This window comes from Malaclemys terrapin, chromosome 6, assembly GCF_027887155.1.
Source record: "Malaclemys terrapin pileata isolate rMalTer1 chromosome 6, rMalTer1.hap1, whole genome shotgun sequence".
Classification (NCBI taxonomy): domain Eukaryota; kingdom Metazoa; phylum Chordata; order Testudines; family Emydidae; genus Malaclemys; species Malaclemys terrapin.
This window is the reverse complement of record NC_071510.1, coordinates 66,097,742-66,123,537: the sequence shown is the minus strand read 5'-3', so window position 1 is coordinate 66,123,537 and position 25,796 is coordinate 66,097,742. Positions and strand designations below refer to the sequence as shown.

General features: G+C 38.8%; 1 protein-coding gene across 4 annotated transcripts in view; it reads right to left on the bottom strand.

Annotated features, from left to right (window-relative positions):
* PJA2 (praja ring finger ubiquitin ligase 2) overlaps positions 1 to 25,796 on the bottom strand; it is an 86,518-nt gene that overhangs the window by 40,182 nt on the left and 20,540 nt on the right. For 2 of the 4 annotated variants that reach the window (XM_054032352.1, XM_054032353.1), the window contains 3 exons: positions 22,233 to 22,281; positions 6,759 to 6,959; positions 1,779 to 2,847 (listed from right to left, as the gene is read on the bottom strand). In XM_054032352.1, the coding sequence (XP_053888327.1) occupies positions 1,779 to 2,847; positions 6,759 to 6,957 (1,268 nt within the window). In that variant the 5' untranslated portion in view covers positions 6,958 to 6,959; positions 22,233 to 22,281. Of the gene's footprint in view, positions 1 to 1,778; positions 2,848 to 6,758; positions 6,960 to 14,048; positions 14,145 to 22,232; positions 22,282 to 25,796 lie in introns of those variants that run through there. The other 2 variants (XM_054032355.1, XM_054032354.1) reach the window with 2 other exon arrangements.

Genomic DNA, 25,796 nt, shown 5'->3' with positions numbered 1-25,796 from the left:
TTTAATACAATGAGGCAATGTTCCATTAATGTCGTTTTGGTAGTTAATATCTTTATAACAAAAAAAAACCAAAAAAACCCAAATACAGCAACAAGTTGAAGGACTACTTTAAAAAGATTTTAAGATCTCAACAATTTAGTAACCATTTTAGAATTCTTCCTCATTTGGGTACTACACCTATGTTTTTATCTAGCTATGGATATTTCTTCTATTTATAGTTCTTGCAGATCAGTATGATCATTAAAACTTCAATGAGGATTATATCAGCAGTTGGTCTTTCTTACAAGAGTAAATTAAAGAGCTAATACTACGTGTCATTCTCAAATACAGAAATTACATTTTATGCATTTTGTAACATTTAAGATTTACTCATAGCACAAGATGCTTATGCATGGTGGATTTGCTGGAGATTTGCCATGCTACACTAACCACTAGTGTGCTGCTGTACACAGGCAAACTAAAGAGTGAAAATGAAAATTGCAATGTATAAGATACTCGTCAATTTCAGTCTACAGCTGGCTACCCTGATTGGCAGTGAAACTAGTCAGAAACTATGGGAAGAAGGAGAAGTCTTCTAAAAGTTATATAGCAGGAGTGGCCAAACTTACTGACCCTCTGAGCCACATACAAAAATCTTCATAAGTTAGAGAGCTGGGGCACACGTGCCGGGGCTTGGGGCTTCAGCCCTGCGGGAGGCGCCTGCTGGGGCTCGGGGCTTCAGCCCCACTCCTGTTAAAAGCCCCAAGCCCCAGAAAGTGTGCCCTGTGGGGCTGAAGCCCTGAGACCCCTCTCCTACTGAGCAGAAGCCCAGAGACCCCCGTCCCTACTGGGCAGAAACCCCTACCCCACCACCCCACTGCAAGGCAGAGGTCCTGAACTCCCCCCACCCTTTCTGGTAGGTGGAGAATGGGGAGAGTGGGGGGCTCCGCGAGCTGCACTTCAATGGTAAAGAGCCGCACGTGGCTCACAAACCACAGTTTGGCCACCCTTGTTACATAGGCTACTACAGAAGACTTCCAAAATTTCTCTTTATATTAGTTTAAATAGGCTTTCAAAAACAAAATGCTTACTTCACCCAACTGCATTTCCACAAACCAATCTTCAAAATATTTTATTTTGGAATGCAGGATGTTAACCTATGTTTCTGACAACTAAAGAGTCCCATGGTGTGTGGAGGGCTTTAGCTTACAGTACACTTTGGGCTGAATACAGAATATAGACACTGAAACATAGCAGGAACGTCAGTTTTTCAGAAATCTAAAACCTCCTAGTACAATACACAACTGTAGCAGCTAAGTCTCCCTCTCTACATTACCCTGCACATCTTTTAAAAGAAATTCTTCTACAGCAGGAAATTACAGATAGTATTCAGTAATCTTTCTCTACAAATAGCTGTATGCAGAAAATTATAATTCAATGTGGTTTTAAATGATCAATTTTGACTGAAGCACAAATACCTTACATATAAGTGGAATGAAAAACGGGCTGGTTGATATTTTAAAATTAAAAAACCCTATATACAATGATGCATTTCTGGCTTTTGGTATAGCAGCAGATATTAATATTGCACAGCAATTTGAGGAGGAGAAAGATGGCAACTCATGACAAGGTTTTAGAGAGCATTTTTTTGTTTTGCCATTTTATATAATCATTCCCCCCAGATACTTGGTCTTTTTAAAACCACTACTACCTCATAATAGTTGCTAAAGTTATTCAGATTAGTACATTATTTTTACAAACTTAAGATGCTACAATACTGTATATATTAAAATTCTTACCTGTCTTCATCTTTGTTTGAACCAGGTAAATGCCTGCTGCAATCTTCAAATTCATCCCAGAAAGCACTATCATCTACTACACATGTTCTTTCTTGGCCGGTTACATTACTTTTTAGATCATTTTCTGTTTTCTTTTGAGTACCTTCGTAGTCTCTTGGGTCAAAGAACATACTGGAATTCATTTTTTCTTTGCTATTTCTCAAGGCATGTTCTGCAGTGCCTTGCTGGGCTTGGAAAATTTCACTCCTTCTTCTAGTACTGCTTTTCTCCTCGTCATCACTAGTAAGTTTTTTTCTATCCAACGGGTTTGTAGCATTTTGTTTTCTAACTTTAGGTCTCACTACAAGTTCAGGTGAATTTCCTTGGTCAGTCTTGCCATCACTGGTATTCAGTTCATTACAAATCCCTACAGGGGTCCTGATGGCAACATCAGCTATAATTTTTCTCTGTTGTGTTTCACAACTGGCACTACCACTTAAGTTATTTTTTCCTATAGCTTCCTCTTCAGCAGGTGATTTTTTAAATGTCCTATTATTTCGATGGCCAAGATCTGAGTCTATGCTATAATATCTCATTGAAGGCACTGGTCCTTGTTCTTCAAAAACTTCTCTGGAAGCATTATGATTAAAAGTAGACAATCGTGACTGTATGCCATTGAAGGACTCTACCTCCTTCTCCAACTCAGAAAGCATGTGATCCAGTGTTTCCTGAAATAAGCCCGCTTCCTCTTTTGCTAACGAAAAATCAACTTGTCCACCATCATCCTCTCCATCACTGCTATCTGGCTCATAGGAGTCAATGTTTACAAAAGCAATTCCATTCTGACTATTCCGATCACTACACTCGCCAGAAGTATACTCTGCACAGTCCTCAGGAATTTTATCAGGATTCATACTGCTCCTTGAGGTTTGATTGCCTTCCTGATGGTAGTATACTGGAGAAAATGGTGATGTGTTTGTTTCGACAGTTTGCCTCAAAACAGTTCTACAAACAGGAACTTCAGATCCACCATTCTGTAATGAAGGTTCATCTGATAAAGCAGAACAAACTTGAACCAATGGATTGGGACCTTCATAGAAAATTGCAAGAAAGAATACATTGGAGTGATCAAACTGGATATGAAGTTTCTCATTAACAATGCTTGCTCATGAAAAAGCTGGCAGTTGACTGGAACAACAGTGCAATTGAATGATCAGGTACATTTATCACAGGTGTGCTTATGTGCAGCTAATATATCTTTGGTTCCATTTATTAAACTAAGCCTAAATGAACGAACCTAAATGATACAATTTCAGCTTTACTCATGAGAGCAGAAATACTTAAGAGTCCTATAAACAAAAACACATTTGCAGGAAAACTCTTTTAAATTGCTTTCAGGCAATGGAAATTTGAGATGAGAATTATAGGAATTTAGTACGTTTCAAAAGGTAAGGAAACTGAAAAATTTGCTGCTAATAATAATACTGCTAATAATTAGACTATCCATATATTAGTGGGCAAAAATGCACATTCTGCTAGGATTTGAAGAAGACATTTACTGGTACCATAAATGGGATTTTTATATAGGCATATTTTGTACTTTCAAGCAAGAATGCCATTCTTGATTTACAAGGAGAAATTAACAAGGAAAGTAAATGTAAAAGCTCCAGTTGGCAACAATGAGTGCACTGTAATTAGGTTTAATAGTAAAATTGAGGGTAGACTCCTCTGATGGTATGACAATGAACATCAAGAATAGCAGACTTTGAAAATGGAGGGGGGAAAGCTAGAAAAAGGTTGAATAACTCAAAAAGTATAGCATCCGATCATCTCTGAAGTGAACAGTGACCCAAATCTTCAAAAGTGTGTACATTTTTGCATACCTCTGACTGATGCACATGCAAATCAGGGTTGGAACATTTATATTCAAGTTTGCATGGAAACTTCAAGTTGCATTCACAGCTCAGTGCATGCATTTATGAAATTTAAACTACTGTTAGAAGCACAGAAAGCTTGTATACATCTGAGAAAAGAATTTTGAATAAAGAAGAATGAAATATGCATGGTTAAATACATGGACCCAAGTATAGTCTTTTAAAAAAAGTATACGGAACACGGCATAAACAGAAAAATCTCTCTAATTTAAAATGTTATACATTATTCAAATACATAAGCAAACTAGGGAAATGTGGTCTAGATTAAATTACTATAAGGTAGGTGCACAACTGATTGAAAGACTGTACTCAAAGAGTACTTATCAATGGTTTGCTGTTAAATTGTGAGGGCATATCTAGTGGAGTCCCACAGAGGTCAGTCCTGGGTCCAGTACTATTCAATATTTTCATTAATGACTTGGTAATGAAATAGAGAGTATGCAGAAAAAATCTGCAGATGACACTAAGCTGGGAGGGGTTGCAAGCACTTTGGACAACAGGTTTAACATTCAAAATGACTTTGACAAGTTGAATTGGTTTGAATTCAACAAGATGAAATTCAATAAAGACAAGTGCAAAGTACTTCACTTGAGGAAGGAAAAAAATCAAATGCACAAATACAAAATGGGGAATAATTGTCTAAATGGTAGTACTGCTGAAAAGGATCTCAAGGCTATTATAGACCACAAACTGAATATCAATTATCAATGTGATGCAAAAAAGGCTTATATGATTCTGGGGTATATTAATCCGAGTGTGGTATGTAAGACACAGGAGGTAACTGTCCTGCTCTACTTGGCACTGATGAGACCCCAGTTCTAGACACCACAATTTAGGAACGACAAGGACAAACTGGAAAGAATCCAGAGGACAGCAACAAAAATGATAAAAAGGTTTAGAAAAACCCCACCTGTGAGGAAAGGTTGAAAAAAGTGGGCATGTTTAGTCTTGAGAAAAGAAGACCGAGGGGCGACCTGTAACAATCTTCCAATATGTTAAGGGCTGTTATAAAAAGGAAGGTGATTAATTGTTCTCCATGTCCACTGAAGGTAGGACAGGAAGTAATGGGCTTAATTTGCAGCAAAGGAGATTTAGGTTAAATATTAGGAAAAACTTTCTAACCATAGGGGTAGTTAAGCTCTGCAATAGGCTTCCAGGGGAGGTCATGGAGTCCCCATCATTTGAAGCTTTTAAAAAAAGTTGGACAAACACCTGTCAGGGATGGTCTAGGTTTACATGGTCCTGCCACAGCACAAGTGGCTGGACATGATGACTTCTCAAGTTCCCTTCCAGTCCTACATTTCTATGATTAGAATCCGGATGGCTGCTTGAGACTCTTGTATCACATAGACTCAAATTTCTGCAGAACCTTGAATTATAAGTGGCACAGATATCGTCACCTCTAATTATGGTAGCCCAGCATTTTTATTTATCTCTTCAGTCTTATCTGAAAAAAAGATACGGCACATCCGAATGGGTGAGCTGATAGCACTTTCATTTCTGGAACACAAGGATGCGGGTTGTGGTTTCCCACACTAGAATTTGGGCTTACATGGCACGCTGTCATTGCAAAACTAAAAGAATACTGCTCTGTTAGAGGTGCTGCCTTTGATGAAACATTAAACTGAAGTCCCTTCTATCTATTTCTTGTGGTTGTTTAAGTAGATATTGAAGATGGCATGGAATTTAGCAGGGGATAACTCCTGTGTTTTGGTCAGTACTCTCAATATAAAATGAGAATCAGCTTGGAAACATGCAAGTTCATACATCTGGGAATGAAATAATCCAAAACACAAATATTCAATGACAGGGAAAAATATGGAAAATAGAAATGCCAAGAAGAGACTTAAGGGTTATAGACCACAGCACATTACTATTAGACATGAGTTTACAAGGAAATATTGCAGCAAAAAGTCAATGAAAATTTGAGCTACATCTGTAGAAGATCACATTATGGAACAGGGAAGTAATATTCCTTTTAACCATATACCTCCTCTGAACACCTGAAACAATATGTTCAGTGTGGGCACTTCATTATCTAAAAAGATAGTGACAAACTAGAGTCAGTTCAGACAAAAAAAAAAAGCAACAAAAATAGTCATGGGGTTAGCATTGAGCTACCAGAAAACTAAGATGCAAATAAGGTAAATATTTGCATACAACTCACTCTGCACATTTGAAAGATGTAAACACAAAAGGGGAACAGGAATTTCTTAGCATAATAAAAGAAGCTTTCAAAAACAATAGAATGAAATTATGCAACGAGTTTCCAAAAAAGTGAGATCTTCTGGTTGTGGAATAGTCTCTTAAGTGAAAGAGTGATAAATATTACTTGGCACATTTAAGACTAGACTGCAAAAACATTTACTAACATACAATCGACTCAAAAGAAGAGGTACTACACATATGATTTAATAGGTCATTTTGAATTTCTAGATTCAATTATTCTAACTGAATGCTACTTTAACCTCATGAACTATTGATGAAGTTTAAAATTAGCAAACCAAAGAAAACTGAATATTCATGAAAACGGGAAAATAATGTCCATTTGCTATTTCAATATTTCTTTTTCTCTCATTTTTCTTGTAAATATTTATATATAGTCGAATTAATTTCTGGTGTAGCTCTGCTAAGTCAATGGACTTGCATGATGGAAGAATTTGGCTCATGAAATGTAAAGTATTTTGTTTTCTAGCTCTTTGTGGCAGCAAATAAACATGATGTATTTTCCTCTTACATGGGAATTATTCAAGAATCTGGTGCTGGGGTAAGATTTCTGTAATAATATAAGATTTCTATAATATATTCATGGTTACAATTATATGTTTTATGAGATTTTATTAAATTTAAATCTTTCAGTGTTGCTCTACTTTATTTTATAAAGTAAATTTAAACATTTCAGGATAAATACTATTTTTCATTAAACTTCACATTGAGTTTTTGATGCAGAACATATGACTTTTGACAAACTATTGTTTGTTCATATGACTTTAACCATTCTATACATTTCCATTTCCCTTCCCTCCCAAAGAAAATGTGTCTCAGTTTGAAATTACAGAGCACGCACATAAAGACTTCTCTTTTTGAACATCGTCTAATTCTAATCCTTCACATTCTCCATTCTGTTGGCTTGAATTTCTGTCTTGATTCATCAAAGATGGTCTAAAACTGACATACGCATGTCTTCTTCCATATCTTCTCCCTGTAATGGTCTGATATCCTCCGGCTGGTTTGGGCCAGGCAGGTTTGCCAGCTTCTTGACCCATTGCTGCAAGAGATAAAACAGGAAAAATTGAATACATTAGATAAGAGAGATAAGAAAACAAAAATCCATTCACCCCCTTCCCCTTACAGTTGGATTTGTTTGAGCAAGGAATCATTTTCCACTATAAATAGGAAACATGGGAAATGTAAATTGTTGAAGTGCGCTGGCGTGAACATTAAAAAAAAATCTATATATAATCAAGTAAACACTACCAGTTTACATTTTAGTTCTTTTGATGCTAATGGCATAAAAGTATACTTGAATCAGACTTTTCTCCTTATTTTAAATAATATTTACTAATTAGAGCCTGTCAGGATAAAAAGACAGACTCTGCAGTAAATAAAGGCTTAAAAACAAACACTGGGCCAAACTCATCCCTAATGTAACTCAACTGAAATCAGGAATTAGTCTGACACAGTAAATTTTGCTCTATTCCTGCTTTGTATCATTCCTCATCCCTTTCATTTCTCTGAGTGACATTAATATCTCAATCTGGAACACTCAGTACCGTAAAATTAGGGTTTAGTTATTTGATAAACCATCCAAAGCACAACTATAAACTACTTATTTTTCTAAACAATCTATGCAAAGGCTTTGCTGAAAGAACAGTCTATTTTTATTAAATGCGGACTACAAAAAAAAGTGTTCAGAAGTTACAGAAGTCCACCAAGCAAAAGAAAAGTATACTGACACTTAATATAAACTTAGCATTTTGTCATAAATGCATAATATATGCTACAAAAACATGATTAAGAAAAGAGTTAAGAACAACTGTAGCTCACATCCAGTATTTCATAAGAAGTTCTGATTTAAGAATTGCTGCCTCAAAGAAAATTTTTTACTTGTATGAGCCAGGTAAGGCAACAACTGTAAAAGGGCAGAACTAAACATTGCACAATCCACCCCTGGTCAAAAAACATTTACTAACATACAATCGACTCAAAAGAAGAGGTACTACACATATGATTTAATAGGTCATTTTGAATTTCTAGATTCAATTATTCTAACTGAATGCTACTTTAGGTCAATAGATTATATCTAAAATTCAAATCTTCACTACAAACACCTTCTGATTTATGTGATTAGGCTTTTTCCTCATATATATGCAAAAATTTACAAATAAAGAACACAGAACACTTGATTGCTCTTCCTTAAATGACATGCATTGGTGCTAATGGGTCTGACATTTGACATAACCATAAGAAGTTTTATCACAAACTTAAGTACTGTTGAAAATAAACACAACAGAAACAACACAAAAGTCAGCTGGCTCCAGTTAGTCTCTCTCTGGTGGGGAAAAATATTGGTAGTCAGACCACATCTTCTAGAATAAACATTCCAGGTCACAAGGGTGTAGTGATGGATTCTTTACATTACGTAACTTCATTAAGTGTAGCCATGCAAAGTAATAACCCAGGTGGGATCCTATTATGGTAAAAAGATCCAGGCTAAATGGATCCTACTGACTTTACCAAGAAGATACACTCAAAAGTATAAGAAAACTTGAATAGGAAAAAATGCTGATATACTAGATATTACAAATGTTTCTGGTGCAATGTTAATTCCATTTGCAGTCTGCCTGATATAAAAATGCTCATGTTGCATAATTTCCCCAGTTAATGTAATTAAAAGTCCAATACTTCAGAAGTTCAGCAGCTTTCTTTGGGGTTACATATAAGCAATTTTTCCAGTCAATAGGCCATCTTTAACTTTGCTGGATATTCAATTAACACTTTAGCTTTTGTAACCTTGAAAGCCATCGAAATGCAGATGGGGCAAAGACAAGAGGGAGTTTAGTTTCTCTGAGAGTCCACATTCACAGACAGCAAATATTTTTGGAGTTCAAATGGAAGTTCTATTTTTCCCAGCTGTTACAAGTATTCTTTCTTTAAGAACCATGCTCAGTTCAGTGGAGACAAGCAGGATAAAGTTGTTTGTTTAGACATATGATGCCACTGATCAGGGGGTTTCCTCATGTGCACTCAAGCGCTTTTTCCACTACCAAAGTTAGTACCTATATTACGTCAACTGTCAGGAATGGTGCAGCTGCACAGGTGGCAACAGCATAAATATTAAGAGTAGATGGGGTGCTGCTGTTTTTACCTCTCTCATAAAACCCTACACCATTGCTGAAGCATGTATTCATTATGCCAACACAGACACACCAAAGGAGGCAATTTTTTGTTCCAAACAGGATGAAGCAGAGCCTGCCCTTAGAAAAAAATGTGGTAAGGAAAAAAAAGGATTTTTTCTTCCCTGGAGCTTCTCAACTAAGATATCACCCTTTAAAAACTTCAACTGAAAAAATGGATGTAGAAGGACTGTGACAGTGTACCCCATAAGGCTTTATGGGGGGGGTGCTTATAAATGTATGGATGACATAGCTGGAATATGTTTTGTGCTGCCTGTGCCATGTAACATATCTCCGTAAAGGTTATGGTCTACTATATCTATTCATCCAATTTGTACATGTATATCATTTTCTACTCGAGGTTAAGAATATGGGCTGTATGCTTGCCTGATTTCTAAGTAAGCTTTGTGAGGCATTTGGTCAGCTTCTTTAGGAAGGAATGCGCCAGGTTAAGTACCTGATCAAGAGACACTTGGGGAACAATGCATCCTGGAATGCTCCAATCCACATGAGAAGTCTTCCTGGAGACATGCAAGATGCCATGTGGACAATGGCGTCGGCCTGCAAAGACTGAGTCATGCAGGGGCATGTGACTTGCCCAGGTGACTCCAAAACTCTATCTTGGAGCTGGACTTTGCAGAGGAGGGAGGTCTCCACCCACAAGAGAGAGTCTATTTAAACCCAGGGGAGACCCCTCCATTTTGTCTTCAGCTGGCTAAAGAAGGAGCCTCTCCACCCGCCCCCCCCCAGGATACTTGAAGGAGACTGAAACAAAGGACGGTAACTACAGGGGGTGTGAGTGATTGCTGGACCCAGGCTAAAAGGAGATTAGCCTGTAAAAGGGAGCATTCTGGAACTGCTGAGGAAATTATCTGTATTCAGTTTGATTAGGCATAGATCTGCGCATTTTATTTTATTTTGCTTGGTGACTTACTTTGTTCTGTCTGTTACTACTTTGAACCACTTAAATCCTACTGTCTGTATTTAATAAAATCACTTTCTATTTAGTAATTTACTCAGAGTATGTATTAGTACCTGGGGGAGCAAACAGCTGTGCATATCTCTCTATCAGTGTTATAGAGGGCGAACAATTTATGAGTTTGCCCTGCATAAGCTTTGTGCAGGGTAAAACGGATTTATCTGGGTTTAGACCCCATTGGGAGTTGGGCATCTGAGTGCTAAAGACAAGCACACTACTGTGAGCTGTTTTCAGGTAAACTTGCAGCTTTGGGACAAGTGATTCAGACCCTGGATCTGTGTCTGGAGCCAAACAGGAGTGTCTGGCTCAGCAAGACAGGGTGCTGGAGTCCTGAGCTGGCAGGGAAAACAGGAGCAGGGGTAGTCTTTGCGCATCGGGTGGCAGCTCCCAAAGGGGTTTCTGTGATCCAACCCGTCACAAGGACTACTTATTTCAAACTAAGGGCTATAGCTTCCAGCAGAAGCCATTTGGGCTGCAGGTATGTCAATATTCTCAACGAAAAGTGTAAAGACATGTAACTGTTGTGATTTTAGAGTGTAATCTGGATACTAGAAGTTTTTTTGTGGAAGACAATGGTTATATTGTTTTCAGTTTTAAAAGGTGTATCTGGAGAATTTCTGGCTGGTGAACACAAAGAAAGATGAGAGCAAGATAAACATTAATGGAATAATTTCACATAAGTCTTAAGAACTCAGTTACAAAGCATCTATAAAGCAACTTAAAGGAGAACCAAGTTACGCCTCAATTACAGGTTGGTAAATATAAGATATTATTCATGTCAAGTTGGGAAACATACACATTTGGAAGATACTGGGAGATTCTCTCTCAATTTAAGGACTTCTCTTGTGCTTGAACTTCATCACTAAGAGAAGGCACTATGTGAGTCTGGATCTTGTTACTTATGCTTTTTCTGAGAAGTTATTTAAAGCAAATAGCAGCTTAAATAAACTATTTAAATGAGGAATCATTTTATTATTTATGCTTCAGTACTGAAGATATGGAGAGCCATTACGGGTGACCTATTCTCATTTTGGAGCAGTATTATAAACTTACATATACTTTAATCTATACATTAAATGCACATCAAGTTTCATGAGGTTTACAGGAATTCCTGAAGGCTGAAAGAAAGACTTTCAGGATCACATTTTCCCCCTTTTATTTTTCAGAGTTGGAGTGACTTTAGCACTCAAGAAAGGTACTAAATCAACAATCATGGAAGCTGAGGTCCTCTATTTATCCCATGATGTACAGCATGGACAGTGGGAGAGCAAACTTCCCTATACTACTCTACCAACATGCCTCAATTCTGCTCTGTGATGGGCCTCTTCTAAGGATTAGAGATCAGTGCAGTTTCCTTACCCACTCAATCCTTGGCTTTTCTTGCTAACAAAGATGCCAGATGTGTTCACACTTCTGTCACTAAGAACTGTATTTAGCTAATGAACTCATTCACATGAATCAGCTTTTGAAGATGAGAGCCTTCAAGTAATTATTGACCTCAGAACTAAGATTTTATATAATTTATACGCGCAACAAAATTTTCATAGTTGATTCTCTGTATCGCATTGGCTCTTTTTGGCATAGTATCATGTTGCAAGCCCCTATCTAGTTTACTGTCCATTACATTATCTAGATCCTTTTCAGCATTCCAACTACCTCTTGCTCACTCAATCTGTGTTTCTGAATATGTTTTAGAACCATTATACTTCCCCACCACCACAGCCACGTGAACCATTCAAACGTAAAACAAACCGTCCTGGTCACGTTGCCAATATACTGAAGTGCTGAGCAAGTACTGTAGCTAAGTATAGCACCACACATCTGTCTGTGGAAGCCATCACTATAGAAAAACAATTCAACAGTTAAAAGCAGCAACATTTACACAGAAGATTAAGGCCTAATATTTAAAAAAAAAAAAATCTTCTCTTGTAGGTGCCAGATTCATTTGGCTTTTCAAGCCTCTGGCCAAGTGGCCAATTTCCCATCACAGCATCTAACTTTGGGCCCTCTTTTGTTTCCACCATTCTTCCCACTTTCTTGGGAAAGCAACACAATTCCCAAAGCACTGCCTGAGTCTGCCAGTGTGCTACCAACCATAGTGTAGCTCTGGAGCAACAGCAAAGAAGATAAATCATCATTTATTATGTTTCAAATGACAAAAGCCTTTCAGCTTTTTACAAGTGTGCTGTGGTTGTCTGAATAGCTAAGACATTTTAAAGCTACAAATAGCATCTTATCCTCACTGGTGTCAATGCAGCACTACATCCAGTAACAAAGGGTCTGGCCCAAGTTTCGGCAATAGCAGAAATGTCTTACTGCCACAGATTTTGATTGAGATTGCTTTTTTGGCAATGCTTAAGTAATCAGTTTGCTTTTCCTCGATCTATACACAGCCTATGATGTGATGATTAGACACGTGGGGGGCTTGCATGCAGAGTAGGTTTAATATTGGGAAAATGGAAGTTAGCATGCAGAAATTAATTTTTTAAATTTCCATTTATTTTGACATACTTCCTTTTCTATTCCCCCACTGATACAAGAGATTTTTGAGCTGCTCTACTCTGGTTACTGAATACAGTATTAAGAACATTGCCCTGCCACCATTAGCTGAAGCAAGGGAAATATAGAAATAAAATTAAATTAGTAAAAATTGGAGTGGCAGCAGTAGATCTTAACATCAAGATGCATAAAGTGTGTGTGTGTGTGTGTGTTTATACATAAAGAAAGTAAGAATTGTTTATAGTCATAAGTATTTAATAATTTATAAAGGCAGTTTCAAGCAGTTATAGCTAGGAATAGTAAAAATGGCGGTCTGGGGTAGTCACAGTCAGAAACACTAGGATGGCGGTCTTGGAGCAATTCGGCCTATGGCAAGCATGCAGCCTGAGATTAAACGCAGGTCACTCCAAAACCTGAAGGGAGGGGTCAGTCTGGCAAGGCACAAGTTTACAACTAGGCCTGTCTTTGATTGACAGACATCTAGCAGCTATGATTGGTTTGTAAGAACTAACCAATCAGAGAGGGCTTAAAGATGATTGGAGAATAGGTATGCTAATGATAAGGATTAAGGGACTAACCAATCAGAATAGGCCAAAAACTGTATATAAAGCAGAGAGCTGACAGGCTTGAATCAGCAGAAGGAAGAGATCAGGAGTAGAAGGTGGAGAAGTAGGAGAAGAAGAGGGTAGATCAGAAGGAAGAGTGAAATCACTAGAGAGTAGAAGAGAGTTAGGTTTTTGTGACGGAAGAAGAAATCACTGCAAGCACTGGTGGAGAAGCGGCAGCAGTGGAGAAAGGGCAGCCGAGAAGCAGCCTTGGTGCGAAGACAGAACAGAAGGACTCCTTCTGGCAGAGCAGAGGGAAGAGAAGCCTGCAGAAAGTAAGCACGACAGCCATAGTATAAAAAATAAAATAGAAATAAGGTTCATACGTGTGTATGCTGGGAATAATAAAATTGGATGCATCTGTATGTATGTTTGTTGCTATGTATAAAGTTTAGTGTTTAATTAAAACTGATGTCAGCATCCTACACATGATTGATCACCGCATGTAGAACATACTCAAAGCCATTTCCGTGACATTGCAATATTGGGTACTTTAATGCGCATACTTGTGCTAACAGGATTTGTGTTTTGGTTTCTTAACGTATGCTTTAAAAACAAACATTTATTGTATTGAAGAATATTAATACATTAAATAAAGGATATTTTGTTTTCAAATATTACTGCCTGATTCTCAATCCTTCAAGCAGCAGGCTGTATCCATGTCCTCCCAAGGGTAAAGAGTTACTTTTCTGGGGAGTTTCCTGAAGGGCATAGGGGAAACCCTGGTAAAACTCTGGCAATTCCTCTAGGGTAGGCCATATCCTTTCACCTACCAAAATAGATAACTGAGTTACTGAAATAGGCAAGCCATTGTGAGGGTGACTCAAGTCTGGTTTTGGGGGTAATACTACTTCTATTATAAATGAAAAGTTGCTTACTTGTGTCAGTGCAACTCAGCAGAGCCCTGCCAGAAGAGTCTTTAAGTAGAGAAATCGTGTACTAACACCTCCTCCTGCCTCCTTAGTCCATTGGAGGAATTGTTTTTTTTGTCCATAAAGTCTCTATAGTTTGATGTCAATCACATATTATCTTCACTTAGTATCTTTCCAGACATTTTCACAACTTGCTGAGCCCACTTTAGCAACCAAGACAAACATACTGATAAATAGATACGGTTCATGTAGTCAGTCACTCGTTTTACTCAATCCACTCACCCCTAGTTATAGCCCAAAAAATCTTTTCAAACACTTGCATCAAAAGCATTTCATGCATCCCCAGGCCCACCAATAGCAATTCCGGGCCCCAGGGCAGAACAGTCAAAGGGCCCCCAGTCCGCCTGACATTTGGGCGGCGCTACACCTGTGCTGGCTGGTGCCCAGTGAGCTTCCGGCTGTGCTGCTGGGAGTATTCTTCTGGCACGGACAGGGCTTCCACATGCCCGGCTGCCTTCACCACCACTAGGCGCCCTGCCAGAGGTGACAAGTGGGAGACACAAAGGGGAACACCAGCTAAGGAGATGGACATGTGACACCCCCACGTGATCTCCCATGTGACTCCGCCTCGCCCTCAGCCCAAGGCCACCGCGCTCTCCCTGTCCTCTCCTTCCCATCCTATGTTACCTGAGCGGGGGGGCTCTATCCTCCTGCTGCACCAGCCTGGCTCCCCCTGGCTGTTCAGCTGCTCTTCCGGCAGCCAGGTTCCAGAGCCATTTCCGGATGCTGCCTGGTGCAGCACAGCAGCTGCCTGGGAGAGTGCTTGGCTGCGACAGCAGCAGGCCACCCCTGCAGGCTCAGCTTCTGGTGACAGTGGCCAAGCAAGCTAGAGCGCCTCCCCTCCGCATGCTCAGAATTGGCTCCTGTCCCGAGAAGCTAAGCCTGGGTAGGGAGAGGGCTGCCGCTGTCGCCGCTCCCTGCCTTGCCCAGGCTCAGCTTCTGGGGACAGGAGCCGACTCTGAGCATACCGAGGAGGGCCCCAGGCTCACTCGGCCGCTGTCCCTAGAGAAGCTGAACCCCAGGGCAGCCACTGCGCGGCACCAGGCAGCATGGCCAGAAGAGGAGAGGCTCTGGCACCGCCCCATCTCTTCCCTTCTGGCTAAACTAACTTTTGACAGTGTTTTGCAGGTGCAGAGAGAATATTTGCTTCATTTCAGTTTACTCAACCAGTTCAGTTCAATGACTACTTCATTCAAAGTTAAGAAACCAGGAAACTTTGTTTTCCTCTTCCAATCGATTAATAAAATGGAGGCATGAAAGGGTAGGATCTACTAGCTCTAACGCCTTAACAGACATTGGGTGACCAGAAACAATCGTCTCGATTTATAATACTGCCTTTGTTTAAACACAGCAATTAGTTTTAAGTGTAAAATATGTTCTGATAAATCTTTTTCTTATGTATCAAGCACATTAAGGTAATTTTATTTAATTAATACAGCCCAAATTTATTTTGTGTCTGTGCATTTTTGATTGAATTCCAATTTTCATCCAAATAGAGTTTGACACACAAATCACAAGTAAAAAATTAATCTATTAAATAAGAAATGTATCCTTCACCATTTTCTAATAAAAAAATAAAAATTAAGACTGAATAAATATATGTTAAGCTATATAACTGCTTAAGTCAATTTGTAAAGATATAGTGTATTCCTTTTAGTTATTAAAAAGAACCACCAAATTTAGCATAAAAAGGCTAGAATTAGTAGCACTTAGTGTCAAGACTAGAGTTAGTTTCAAATCAACATGCTTTATCAACCAATGAAATAACTAAAAAGTACAAATGTAAAACAAAGATTAAAAGTAATGATTTAAATCAAGGTTTTCTGTTCTGTTTGATTTGATTTAAATCAATCCCCCCTGTCTGAGATCCTGAAAATCTGGTCTTATGTTCCTAGCACTTCCTCCAATCCTGTTTTTAAACATCAAGCAATTAAGTTTCCTCCACTTCCTTTGAAAGACTATTCCACAGTCCAAATGATCTTGAGCTCTAGACATTTTTCCAGATATTCTGATTAAGTTTTCCCGTACTTAATTTCATCCCAACACATCTAGTTTCATCCCCTTAAATCACTCTAAATAAATCCTCTCCTTTCTTGGTATATATATTCTCTCCTCTGACCTACTACTTTTAGCTATCACTAAACCAAGAAACATTTAGTAATTTTAGTCTTTCCAGCCACTTGAAGTCATTTTCATTGCCTTTTCCTGGACTCCTTCCCATATATCTTTAGCTTGCTAATATGGATGATTCCAGAACAGAATGCAGTATTTCAGATGAAAGCTCAGACCTTTATAGTGCTGGACTATCACATCCTTCCTCTGTGACATCAGTGTCTACACAGCCCAAAATTGCACTGGTCTTTTTTGCTGCCATATAATATTGCAAAGTTAGCTAACCTGCTATCAGACATCAAACCTATTTCACTTTTTCAAATGTCTCTTCCACTAACTATTTTGATCTACAATATTTTACAATTATTCAAGCTATAATTTCATTTTTTCCCGTTACCTGCCATATTTCCATCCATTTTAAGGCTTGGTCTACACTAGCAACTTATGTCAATATACCATAGTTATGGACCTAACTCCTGGTGTAGACAGTGCCCTCCAGTTGACATATCTATCACCTTTCAGGGAGGCGGAGTACCTACGCCAACAGGAAAAGCCCCCCCATCAGCATAGGTAGCATCTTCACTGAAGAGCTACAGTGATGCAGCTTTGCCACCACAGCATTTTAAGTGTACACAAGCCCTGAGTCTCTTGGGGAATTTTTTCTCTCTTCTGTCACCTAGCAAAGCATGGTATTCAATTTTGCAACCGTTATGTCCAACCTCCTTTGAAAATATTAAAACAACACATAACATTATTCCTCCCCCACACTTTGAAGATGGAAAAATTGAGTTGGAGAGGCCAAGTGATCCATCTAAGGTCACATATCAACATAGTAGCAAAGAACAGTTGACAGTCCAGGTTTACCAAATTCCAGTCCAAGGCCTTATATCCATTGGATTAGGTGCCCCCACCTAACAACGATTCCTGCTACATCTGATTTGACACTTCTATCAATTCAATACGCTGCTATTTTCATTAATCTTAGGGCAGGTCTACCATTAAAACACTGAATCGGTGCACAGCTTCTTCTGTCAACATATACTGATCTATCCCCCCATCTAGACAGCACTAACAACATTGCTCAGGGGTGTGGATTTTTTCACATCCCTGAGCAACATAGTTCTACTGATATAGATCTGTAGTACAGAGCTGGCCTTAGTTTTCTCCAGCAGCCAGTTTTTCAAGCCATGTGACAGCACTGAATCAATCTGAATCAATTTTTCAAATACACGATAGAACATGTTCTACTCGTGGTGGATTTGATTTAAATCAAATTTATTTAAATTATGATTTAAATCACTAGTCAGGAAGTCTTGATTTAATCATGGATTTATACATAAAAGTGCATTCCTGTTGGTTGTTATAACCTTAATACATATTCTTCACAACTCACAGATAGACGTAGGTTTCATTTTTAGAAGGTACATACTATACATTTTTAAGTGATTTATTTTGAAAACTTTTCAGATTCGTTTTACAGCTATATCAGAAAATGAATGATTGTTTGGTTATTTCATTTACCAAAGGTAATTGAAGCAGATATTTATGAAGTCATTGGGAGGTGAACTATCTCCAATCCAACAGGTTAATCATGAATATTTGGAGGATTTTCTTGTCATGCTGTATTAGGAGGAGAACATCACCAGACAGACATTTAAATTGTTTTATTTAACTAAAACAACAATGTTATGTATTCTGGATTTTTTTCTTCAACAGCAAACAATATTTTAACAAAAAAAGCACATGAATTTTTGAATTTAGTTAAACATTCACATTTTTGAAAATCAGGTTTGTTTTTGTTAAAATTGTTTTTAACTAAAATTGTTGAATGAAATATTTAAAACAAAAAAAAATTAAATCGATTATGTCAGCCAGGTCAACATGAGAAACTTAAAATATTGGCTTCTGCAGCTAACTCAGTCATCTTCACCTTCATTTTCCTGTTTGTTCATAATCTGGAAAAGAAAAACAAGCTTTCCTGCTTTTTCAGGACCCAAACGATTTCTCAATTTGGAATGAATTAGTCCAAAGGAAGAAAATATTCTTTCTACACTAGCAAAAGAAGCTACTGCTGTTAAAAGTGATGATCACTTCAACAGTCTCTGAATCCAAGTGCTTAAGTGACTTCCACCAGTTCACTGGTGTGATTTTCTTTAAAACATCATCAGCAAACATATATTTCTTGAATGGTTCTTATTCTCAAACTGGGTCTCTTTTACGGCCTGCTGCCATTATAGGTTTTCCCTTCTGTGGTTACACTCCCATTTTTTGATGATTCCCCATTGACAATTGTTTTTTGAGATCTGTCAGTTAGCCAATTCTTAATCCATTAAGGTATATTTTATTGATATTGTGCAGTGCTAATTTCTGAAACCAGAATATTATGTGGCACTAAGTCAAACACCTTATAAAAACTGAAGTATATTACACCTATGCAGTTACTTTTATCAATCAAGTTTGTAACTCAAAGAATGACAACAGGTTTGTTTGACAAGACCCATTTTCCCTAACACTATTACACAAAGAATTAATTTAGGATGAAGAGATGAACAGAATGGAAAATCCAGAAGAGAAAAGGACTGTGAAGCTCATCTTCATGTTATCATCCCCTATGAAATTCAGCTAGTTGACAACATAGGATCTTTCATCCTTAGGTAGACTGTTTCAGCAGACTAACAACTTATCACAGAGTTCACAGCCTTCTAAGGCCCATGTGGCTTAGAAGGCATCAGAAATAATGTGCTGGATTGAGCTCCATTTGTCATTTGAAGACAGACTCAAAGTATGTAAGCTGCCAGCTAAAGATCAAACTGTAAATTATAAAGCACAACTGTAGGGTACTACATTTCCTCTGAATCATTTATACTTTGTTCATCTGCCTCACCGTTGACCACTCACCCTTCTTCTCAGTTGTTTGCCCACCACAAGCTTTGGTGCACCATAGGCAGTGGCTAATGCTCTAAAACAGAGTCCTCTGCAAAAAAAGCTGACTAGGGTTCTGATCCTGCAAACACTTACACAAATGTGTAACTTTAAGCAACAGAAAAGTTAATGAAAATTTGAATGTGCTTAATGTTACAAACATTCAAAAGTGTTTGCAGTACTGCAACCTAACATTGTACAATACTAACCAGTTTTCCTATGGGAGCTTTTATGTAAAATGTATTGCTGCTGGTGATTAAGAAAATAACCCAAAATGAATCAATTTCTGGGAAAACCAAAAATGGGGAGAAAATACACTTGAGCAGACAAAGAGAAAAAAGAGCACACAGAACAACTGTAACAGACACAGAAAAGGAGAAAAATGAACAGAGGTAAGGAAAAGGAAAAAAACAACAGCGACAATCTCAACATTAGTTCCCCAAGTTTCTCTCCGTCCCAAAAATTATATCAATATAACCAAAGAGAACTACCAAAATGAGTACTTTTGAGACATTTTAACTATCTTAGATTATAACAATTTAGCCACTTCTATTAAGTGCAAAAGTTTTTGGTAAATTGTATTAGTCATGTTCTCTATTTTGGGCAATTATTTTTGAGAAGTTATTAAAACACTGCCTCATAACTCCAAATAAGAGTTCTAGGACACATAATTTAGTCCTCAAGTTCCTTAAACTGCCTGTGCCATCAATAATTAAGCTAGTAACTGATACTTAATGTTATTGTTTCTTTCCAGAAGATATATTTGAAAGCATGAAAGAATGTATGAAATAACACAGATTTGAATCAGTATAGAGTTATTTCAGTTTTGCTGGCCAGGGCTCAAACTGGTGGGGAGATTATTCCACGCCTCACTGCTCCCAGATGAAAAAAGGAAAAATATTGAGAAAAAGAAGGAATACTTTAGAGTGGTGAAGAGACCTACCACTGAACCCCAGTGTGGCCATTCCCAAATCACTTGTTGTGACAAAAGTTCTTTAAGTTAGTTGTGGTTCATGTTAGTTTCTAAGTTTACAGATTTTACACTATGTGCACTGGTAGACTCTTTACTCTAGGAAGGTTAACCTTGAATTAGGACATTCCACCATCCGTAGCCACCTGGGATTTACCTAAAGCAGTGGAGGACCATGATGTAGGAAAATATTTAAAATGTACTTAAGGTATTTGATTTTTATTAGCTGTAAGTTACTTTCAAAGTCCCCAGAGTATTATGCTTTGTGGCAATTCAAAATTGTTTTGTAGGTTACTTGAGAAATGTACATTGGTTGTTTCCATAAGCAGTGTTAGTTCAGATACAAAGATGTTAACAAATGGCAGTGCTTCAGGGATTTATTTTTAGGCCTTAATTATTTTTTTCTTCTTGCCAACCTTTTATTTCAGCTATCTTTGCCCCAGGTTGAAAGCAACCTGTAGTCTGATTTTAATAAGCTGGCAGCCGGCTCTCCACTGAGTTGACTTTAAATTAAATGAAAACCATGATTTTTGGTTCACCTCCCAGACTGGTCCTGCTTTGAGCAGGGGGTTGGACTAGATGACCTCCTGAGGTCCCTTCCAACCCTGATATTCTATGATTACATAAAGTGATGCTTCATTAATGACTGAAACAGCAGATGGTGATGTCTTGTAGCAATTGACCAATTTAAGCATCAGGAATCCCTCCTTTCAACAAGCCAGTATTTCCTTTATAGTAGATCAAAGTTCAGAAGCACTGTACAGATAATTTAATAAGTGTGAAATACTTTGTGAAGAAGCAGGTTGTTCAGCAGTACCTGGTCCATTCTGGACTATAGGGATTAATTTATATTTAAAATTATTTGGTGTGCCAATGCATACTTTGAAAATATTTAACCCTCTGAGTTTTGACTTTGTAAACTTCAAGCACACAGAATCACAAGTAATGTAAGACTGGAAGGGTCCTTAATAGGTCCTCTAATCCAGTCTCCTGCACTCAAGGCAGGACTAAATATTTGCTACACCATCCCTGACAGATGTTTGTTTAACTTGTTCTTAAAAACCTTCAATGGCAAAGATTCCAAAACCTCCATTTATTACAGTGCTTACCTAAGTGGAAGTTTCTCCTAATGTCTAACCTACATCTCCACTGCTGCAATTTAAGCACATTATTTTTTTGTCCTTTCTCAGTGATCAAGGAGAATAATTTATCACCCTCCTCTTTATCATAACCTTTTACATACTTGAAGACTAATGTGCCCCCTCAGTCTTCTCTTCCCCAGACTAAACAAACCCATTTTTTTAAATTTTTCCCCATAGGCCATGTTTTCTAGTCCTTTAATCATGTTTGTTGCTCTCCTCTGGACTTTTTCCAATTTGTCCACATCTTTCCCAAAGTGTATGCCCAGAACTGGACACAATACTCCAGCTGAGGTCTTTTCAGTGTTGAGCAGAGTGAAAGAATTACTTCTCGTGCCTTGCTTGCTTTAGGAGATGGCTATGTAAGGTTGAAGCTAGAACAAGCCCCAAGCTACCTACTCTATTAGAAACTTTTTCTCTTTTATCATTGCTAATATAAATTATCACTCCATACTTGTGAACGCAGACTACTATTTAAATAGAATCCAGCAGTATACAGTTTATATGGTAATGTAACTGAAATATGCTGTTGTAATTTGGCAACTGTCCTTTTGGATCCTCACTAAAAAGAGTCTTGTCCCATCAAATCACCCTAAATGAGCAAAAAGGTTTAAAAAAAAAAAATACACATAAGATGGGTAAAGATACTTTTAAAAATAAGAGCATTGTGCAAATTAATTTCCCCTCAATAGAACATGTGAGTGCACATAAATATCTGCAGGTATTTACACCCATCTCATCCTGAATTTCAAGGAAGGGGGAATAATACAAACAGTGAAACATTTAAAATGGTAATCAACCTTCTTTTACTTAGATTAGAGCTAAATTTTAGCATTCATCTGCAGATTTAAGGAGTTGTGACTTCCCTTACAGTGTTTGTGTGTGGATTTTGTCCCATAAAAATAATTCTAAACTGTTATAAGAATGAGAATAAAAGATCTCAAGTATCTATAACCATGGAGACACAGAAACACAGAGAAGGCTAACCTTTTCAAGAAGAAAGTAATCCCGGTTATCAAGAGGAGTTATCAAACAGCTGAAAAGTAAAGAAGGAAGATTAATATTTTAATCAGCATTTATATAAGTTTGCTTTCAATTAATACTATAATCAGATACATCAAGTCTCCATTCAAAGCACTGGGAATTTCCCCATGGAATTCAAAGGGAGCAGGTGGTGCCACTGTGTGAAAATTTCTGTGATGTAATTAAAGGTGTTTAGACCTGCAGCTTTTCCATACACACACTTGTCATGAAAGAAACTTGTTTATTTTTAATAACTTCCAGAACATAGTACTTTCAAAAAATTGGTAATGCTGAAAAAAAAATTTAAAAGGTGTGTGTGGGGGGGAGATTACCCTAGGATTACCCAAGATCAATGTTGTTTTTTCCGTAAGCAATGCATCCCTGTGTTAAAGTTTAATTAAAAATGTTGATTTTTAAACATTTTCTCAAATATTTATCTACATGACTGTTCTAGCTTTGTCATGTTTGGTACTATTGTGTTCATGGGAGAAAGGGCTTTCCAACAATACCCAACTTGATTCATTTCCCATGACACTATTATCAAAATTTCCATCAACCCGAGAACTTGGAGCTGGGAGCAGCATGTCCCCTCTGCCATGCCACAGGGGGCAATACCATTGAAATTACGATTCTGTAGATTTTTATTAGTCAAATGACACCTCCCTTACCTTTCTATCACTAACTTGACCACTGAATGAGATTTTACTATGTTGTGCTCCTACATTGCATAGGCAGAACTGGAAGAAGTGGAGAATCCAGTTCCAGCCTTCCAGAGTGATGGCACAGGTAAGAGGAGGGAGGTGGTAAGTGCTGTGTTAGCACAAACTAATTTTCTGCTTGTGGCCACCACTCCCCTTTCCTGAGTCTATTCAGCATGAGCTTTGCAGTGCAGTGCACTGATGTGGGTGTGGAGAGCTGAGTTGGAGATAACTTGAGCTTTTGCTGCCCACCTAGAAGCACCAGACACAAGTAGTATGCTCAATCTCAAGGGAAGGGAACTCTCTTCTGTTGCTATATGGTATTCTGTTCTGGAATCTTTAAGCTTCCATATAAAGCTACCAGAGGGATGATTCCTGCAGTAGACAATAGGGAAGACCCTCTAGGTTCAGAGGAGGCCCATGGGAAGGCAGTCAGGGACTCTCTCAGACTACATTTGCTAAATTGTTCAATAACAACTGTTTCACTGATGTGAGCAAATGCATGTCATCCCTGCCTTGTACTAACTCCACTTGCTTCTCATTCACTTCAGGGTCTAGTTCAAAAGTATCCTGCATGGTTTTTAAAACTCTCTGTTGGTTTTGCTCCAGATGAACACAGACCTCGACTGTGAAATCTTTATTACCTCCTCTGATAAATTTATGAATGGGATTAGATGATGGGGTTGCCTGTGGTAGAAGGGTACTGGAGTAAATGTTGCAGGAGGCCCCTTCCAATACTGTCGCCTATGTTCGTTCCCCTCTTCCTTTCTCTTGCGGTCTCTGGAACTCCCACTCCTTCTCTAAAAAGATGACAGCTATCCATGACTTCTTCATATCTCACTAGTTCCAGCTCCTGGCTTTCAAAGAGACCTGGATCCCTTTATCTGCCACTGTCTCTGTCACCTCTTGCAAAGGCCTCTTCTCCTTTTAAATTCACTATCATGGCTCAGACATTGGGAGGTGTTGGCCTTCTCCTCTCCCATTCCTGCTGCTTCCAATGCCTCCCTTCTCCCACTTCCCACTCTTTCTCCTCTTCTGAACAGCATTGCATCTGACTCTTCTATCCTCTTCCCGTCAACCTTGCTGACATCTACCATCCACCTAACGCCTCACACCTCTCCATTCAACCTGCAGCTCTGGATCATTTCTCCCACTCACCAAAAGCAACGTTCACTTGACTTGGTCTTCACCAAGCACACACACACTCTGATCCTGTGGATGAATTCCACACTCCAACTGTCACCTGGTCTCTTTCAACATAGGCCATCAGCCCTCCCCAACCCCCCTGCACACACACACATCCACTCCCTGTCACTGAGTCTTCCCATAACTCCCAATCCATCAGCACTGATTTCTCATCTGCTCTGATCCCTCTCCTCCCTGCCCCTCTTCCCTTTCTTTCATTGCTATTGTGGTTGATTCTCTCCACATTTCACTTTCCTCCACCCTTGACTCTCTGTCCCTCTTTCCCATTGCAAGATCCACTCTGCTAACCCCCCTCGCTCATCTGCAACATGCATTTCCTCCACTCCTGTTCTCATGCTCCAGTCTCTCTTTGGAGCAAATCCTCTGATCAGACTGAATTCTTCCACTATAAATTCATTCTCGCCTATTCAGTTCTGCCAACTTCTCCTACTTAATTGAATCTCACTCCTGCAATCTCAGTGCCTTTTCACCACCTTTCAGCACTCCTGGAAATCTCCCCTCTTCTCTCCATACAGGATCTCGCTGATTTATTTCAAGCGAAAATTGGCAAAATACGTGACCTTCCTTCCTCCCCCAGACAATTCTCTCCTCCTGTCAGAGATGCAGCATCTCAACATCTCTCCTGTAACCTTTCCATTTCCCACAGTGAGCCCATCCCACCCAGTTTCCCTTGCACAGACTCTCATCCCACCCCTTGCTTTTCTTTTAACCTCTCATTCTCCTCTGGGCTTTTCCCCATTACAAGCATGTGTTAGTGTCTCCCATTACAACAACCCCACCCTTGACTCCACTTGATTCTCCAACTGCCCTTTCTCTGAGCTCATTGAACTCTGTCTACAACAGCTATATGGAGCTTTTGTCCTCCAGTTCCATCCTAGATTCTCTCCAATCCAGCTTCCACCTTTTGCACTCCACTGAAAACACTCTTGCTAATCTCTAATAACCCTCTTCCTAGCCAAAGCTCAGAACCAGTACTCCATCCTCATTCTCTTTTGACACCATTTACAATGCTCTTCTTCTTGAAATCTTGTCCTCCCTTGGCTTCTGTGCTCTGCACCCTCCTTGTCCTCCTCCTATTTCTCCAATCACTCCTTCAAAGTGTCCTCGGGAGTACTTTCCTCATTCCCCCTCCAATTTTCTATGGGAGTTCCTTGGGGCTCTGTTGTTGATCCCTTTTTCCCTCTGCATCTTATCTCTAGATAATCTTATCTGCAAACACAGTCACCAACCATCTCTATGTTGATGACTCTCAGATCTACCACTCTCCTCCAGACCTGTCTCCTGTCCCAACTAAAATATCACCCTCACTCCTTGACATCTCCCTCATGGATGTTTAGCTGTCAGATCAAGCTTAACAAGGTTGAAACAGAGATCTTAGTCTTTCCCTTTCCTAAGCCTCTCTCCCCACCCCTCACCCCGGTAACTCCATTCTCCATCACTACAAATAATACCATCATCCTGCCTATCACTCAGTCCTATAAACTGAGCATCATCTTCAACTTGGACTTCTTTCTAGTCCTCACATCCAGGCAATGTCTAAATCTTGCAGATTCTTACTGCATAATATCTCCAAAATACAACGTTTCCTATCCCTCCACACAGCCAAAACTCTGACCCAGGCTCT